The sequence below is a fragment of the Triticum urartu genome, chromosome 7, assembly GCF_003073215.2.
Source record: "Triticum urartu cultivar G1812 chromosome 7, Tu2.1, whole genome shotgun sequence".
NCBI classification, from domain to species: domain Eukaryota; kingdom Viridiplantae; phylum Streptophyta; class Magnoliopsida; order Poales; family Poaceae; genus Triticum; species Triticum urartu.
Window position 1 is genome coordinate 74,257,820 of NC_053028.1, and position 5,329 is coordinate 74,263,148.

At 39.9% G+C, this 5,329-nt stretch overlaps 1 protein-coding gene across 1 annotated transcript in view; it reads left to right on the forward strand.

The window, feature by feature from the left end:
- The first annotated feature begins 862 nt into the window (after positions 1 to 862).
- Positions 863 to 5,329, forward strand: part of LOC125518399 (probable LRR receptor-like serine/threonine-protein kinase At1g51880) — a 7,002-nt gene continuing 2,535 nt past the window's right edge. The window contains exon 1 of the mRNA XM_048683252.1: positions 863 to 977. Within this exon, the coding sequence (XP_048539209.1) occupies positions 863 to 977 (115 nt within the window). The remainder of the gene's footprint in view (positions 978 to 5,329) is intronic.

Sequence of the window (5,329 nt, forward strand, 5' to 3'; positions counted from 1 at the left end):
ATCGTGTCTAACAATGTCAAATGATCTCCAGTGGTAGTTGAAGATTCCTCTAGACTGAGTTGACATGGTTTCATGTCAAAAATAACCCCAGACGCTATCAAAACACACAATTTCAGTGGCTTTGGCATCAGTTTGACCACTTGACTGGCCTATTTGACTATGCTGGGAAGTGTGAATATGAATTTGTTTGATTCTTGGGAGAGGGTGTTCGGGGGTGGTATTTATGCAGAGGAAAGAACATGTAGCAGTAGTAGGATCTCGTCTCGTCTTTTGTGTTACCGATCGACAACTATGATTTAGTTGCACTAGCAAACTACGTAAAAGGGATTTTTTCATTTATAAACTGGATCAATCTCTTTTGAAATGAAATAATATTCATGTGGTGAACCCCCCCTGGTTGTTTTTTAAAAAATCTCCCCTCCCCCTCCCTTTGAAAAAAAAATTGAGTCGACTGATGGCGCCATTTATTAGAGACATTAAAACTGTGCACTTTCCCAGCCATCTCAGGCCATTAGCCTTTGTGACTGTTGGATCTTTAGGTTTGGCTGTTTTCCGTCGTTTGATTTCCTATGAACCCCGCGTAGCCTAACATCCATCGCTACGAACGAGCGCTATCGTGGTGGGTTGCTGCTCCGATAACAATTTTGGGAGCCTCCTGTGAATCGTTGTCCGATGTGGGCCAACCAGCCCATCTAACATCTCCATCCACCCGATCCAGAGCGAGGATAGGCTCGGGCGTTGCTCGACGCATGGTCAGCTCGGTCGGCATATCCAGCTAGAGGATCAGACCGGTTGAGCGGAGTGGAGGATGCGTGAGAGGCGAGGCGTGCTCACACGCCCTTCTCGGCCGCGGGGTGAGACCATGCGTGAAGATGGTTCGAGCCTCCCGAACCGGACGCCGATGCAGATGGAGGCGAAGCATCAGCGGACTCTTCGGCGACGAAGGCGAGTAAAACTGATCCCCATGATTGAAGAAGGTAATCAATCGTCAGTTGCAGGGGCATTCATCATCGATGACGATGTGCGCCACTCACGGGCCACGGCGACTACTAAGTGGAGGTAAGCGTTGCTTCCTTTGAGCCTGCATCGAATCCATTACCTGCGCCTGCATATATACTTCCTCTCCATCTTGCACAGCCATGGTGCTTGGGTAGGTTGCGCTCTATTTGCATTATTTCCTTACCTGATCCTCCTTCTACCCATCAACATTATCCTGAACCTCCCTCTCCCAATTTTGTGCAGGTGCTACTCATCTTCTTTGTGGTCGATCCATTCAGGCTCTTGGGTGTATAGAAAATGCAACCGAATTCATTACGTGTGCCTGCAGATGGTGTTCATTCTTGAAAATTGGTTTATTCTGATTTGGTCATTTTATTTAATTGACAATCTGATGGCTCCGGGAAAGGTGATAATTTCGCTTTGACTACCATACTTCATGTTTCCATGTTTTAGCATTTATCTGTTGCTTAGATATATTATATGTCTTCATACCATGGAACTGTTTATTGCGCCATAGTTATTTACAAAAGAACAGGAAAATGTGCAACAGAAAAATGTAGCCACCCATCGAGTGTTAGTGTTGTCAAAAGGTACCATTCTCCTTTTATCCCGGTGCGCCTTTTTCCCATTGCTTTGTTCCCCGCATTCCCCATTTTATGTAAATTGCAACACGGATTGACAATAATGCTCCTTTAAAGCATGGTTATTCCAGCAGCGAGTTTTTTTTTGCGATTATTCTAGCAGCAAGCTTGGATGGTGTTTAAACTTAGGAGCCTTATAAATGTAACATCTGAACCTCTTCTTAATCAAACCATGCCCTTCTCATATTTAAAAACTTTTATTATGAGCTAAATAATGTAACATGGCTTCTACATGAATTTTCGTGATCGAGCGATCTCAGGAAGAATACGAGATTGGTAATTCTCACTTCTTAAAGGGAATATAAACCTCAGTTCTTACCTTGCTGTGAAACTGAGATACTTAGTTAAGAATTACTGGTGACCTTCGGATGGGAGACGAGTTTTTGTGCTTGTCACTGTTCAATTTAATTTCTAATTAAAATGTACCTGTGACGGATTTGTCGAAGCAAGTTTCTTGGACGTCTACATTAGAAAGTACACAATGAGAATTTTTCGAGTCTTGGATTCAATCATTTCTAAGTTTGTTTTGGCCAACTTGAATGTTTCTTGGCATAGATATGCTTATATATTAGAACATGCTAAGGGGGGGGGGGGGGGTGTTTACTGTTTACTTTATACATTTTACTTTTACTTTACTAAATGGCCTTACGAAATTCCCCCAGAAATTTTATTGATGCGAACACCTGTTTTTCTACGGCAGCAACCAAACATATTAGTCAATTACGAAAATAAGAAACATTGTGTTATTGTGTTGTTTTGAGAAGGAATCTTTTATCTTCCTAATCAATTTTTGGTGTTCCCCATTTTGCTACAGATTTGTTTCAAGTCACTATTGCAGAATAATGGAGAGGGAGTAGGCTTTGGAAGCTCATGTATTTGGTTTGGCTTAAATTTTTTGGCGTCTGAGAAGTTTAGAAGCTGCTAGGTAAGTGCTAATTATATCGTGTTTTGTGCTGATTAACCTGATGCCTTTTAGATTTTAAGCTTTTTCTGTGACTTAAGGTTACCTTTGACCTTTCTCCTTTTGCATGAATTGAAGATATTGCTGAAGCCAAAGGCTTTGTTGTTGTTGTTGTTGTTGTTGCGGAAGGCTACGCCTATTGCAATTAATGAGAATTACCGGTCATCTGGCATTTTAAAAATATGTCCTGAAATTGTACCATGGTTTGTAAATTTAATATTTTGAATGAATGATTGTTATATTGATATGCATACATAATTTTTATTTCTTACTTACCTTCTGTCTGTCATTACCCTGTATGCAATTATGTAAACTGCTTTGGTAATTGGTATCCCCCTTAAATATTGTTGTTTTCTGTCAAATTTATATTTACCTAATGTATGATTGCATTGTTCATGGCTATCAGGCTATATCCAACACAAGATTTGACTCTCCTGTGGATGGCAGCAATGCAACCCACTCTATATCGAGGCAATGTAATTTGAAAATTTTGAAGTTTTATATATTTCCATTTTCTTCTGAAAATTCCCTCTTCGATCACTAACCAATATGCAACTTAACTTTAATGTATATGTATTTACATCAAAACAGACGGACGCAGCAACGCGCGTCATCGATGATCTAGTGAATATTAAGGAGAACCTGCTAGAGAAGACATTGTTGCATCAGTGATTGAAATGTTGTACCAAGTGTCCAAGTTGCATAGTTTTTGTTGGTTTCACCCAAATTGTCTTTACTGGCCCACCGAAAAAGGACTATGACTATGATGTGATGGGCGCTCTAAGAATACTAACGAAACCTTCACACCCCATCATCTCATCTTCCTCTTGAATGCTCGTAGCTAATATATGTCCCTTTCCCCCCTGCATCCACCTCAACTATGCACCATCTCACTACTACTTCGCTATCGCCTACATCAAGTTCAGGCACGAACAAAATCCAACTTGAGTTACTTACCCATTCTGTCAAAACAAATCCCGAACCTTGTGTATGCCAACATTGGCTCCAAACGCCTCCAGACATCTCTTGCATGTACCGCCTAAAATATTCATCTGGACCTGGATATGTCTTGAGATTCATCTCCATTAACTCAGTTTTTATCAAGACGAAGGGACTAGGAAAGCGAGCATCTTGTTTTGCAACAATAGGTTGTACCATAAGTTGGCACCGACACACATGGAAACTTCCCTTCATCTGGAGCCACCTCTGCATGCACCTCCCATGGAAGTTTTGTCTGCATGTCATCTCCTTCCATGCATATGTCATGGCCTCCTAACAAGCATAAAGTACATTCTTCGCCATCACATGGTTCCTAGATCGGTTTTAGCACCTATGCGTCATGACCGACATTGGCAAATCATCTCCAACTCCAATGGTAGTGCAAGATTCCTCGAGGCCGGGTTGACGTGGTTCCATGTCAAAAATTACCCCACACGCTACCAAAACACACAACTTCAGTGGCTTTGACATCAGTGTGACCACCTGACCGACCTATTTGATTCAGCTAGGAAGTGTGAATCTGACTTCGTTTGATTCTTGGAAGATGGTTTTCGCGGGTGGTATTTACAAAGAGGAAAGGACATGCAGTAGTAGGAGTCCGTCTCGTTTTTTGTGTTACTGATCGACGACTCTGATTTAGTTGCACTAGCAAGTTACGTACAAGGGATATTTTCATTTGTGTTTCTAGGGTACTACCTATGTCTTACTTACGTCACCAATGCATAATGTTAAGATTAGGAATATGAGTGGTAAGAAAGCCGAAGATAAGATGGATAAGAAGTCAGTAAATTGGGAGGGGAGGTTCATGTCCTATGGTGCTAACTTGTGTTTTCTTAGATCATGTTTATCTTCCTTATTACATGATGTCAATGTTCCATATTGCTATTTTACATAGTGCAATATTTTAATGAAGATATTATTGTGGCAAGATAGTGACGATTCTCATAAATATACTTTAGTTAAATGGGAGGAAGTATGTCAACATGTTGATCAAGGAGGTTTGGGGCTAGTGGGTCTTGGGATTATGAATGTATGTGTATTAAGCAAATGGTTGTGGATACTAGAAAAGGAGGAGGTTAAGGATAGGAAGATATTAAGAACAATAATTGTGGTAATTTCCTTGTTAATGTTAAAAGCAAACCAGGACATTTTTATGCATGGAATTCTTGTTGTATGAATAGTTATTTTACAAATTCAGTTTGAAAAAAATGGGGGAATGGTAAGAACATAAGGTTCTCGAAGGATAAATGGTTGGGGGATTATGCTCTGTGTAACAAATTCCCTAGATTGTATAATTTTAATGTTAGTTTTAATACAACAGTAGCTAACATCTTAGAGGAGAGATGGAATAATATTCATTTTAGGATAAACATTAGGGGTGAATTAGCTTAATCATGGCAGCAACTGCAAGACTTGTGTGTTAGAGTGATGTTAAATGAGGAAAATGATAAATGATAAATGTGTTTGGACTTTAAATAATTCTGGTAAATTCTTTGGTAATTCTATGCATTTGATGTTAAAAGCTCTGCAAGTGAAATGTCCATTTGGGAGACTATGGTTTATAGAAGTACCTTTGAAGATTGAAGTCCTTTTGTGGTTGATGTTTAGGAATAGAATTCTTACTAAAGCTACTTGTTAAAAAAAGGTTGGGTAGGGAGCAGTAAATGTAAATTTTGTAGAAAGGAAATGGTGGACTACTTGTTTATACATTGTTCTTTGGCTAGATATG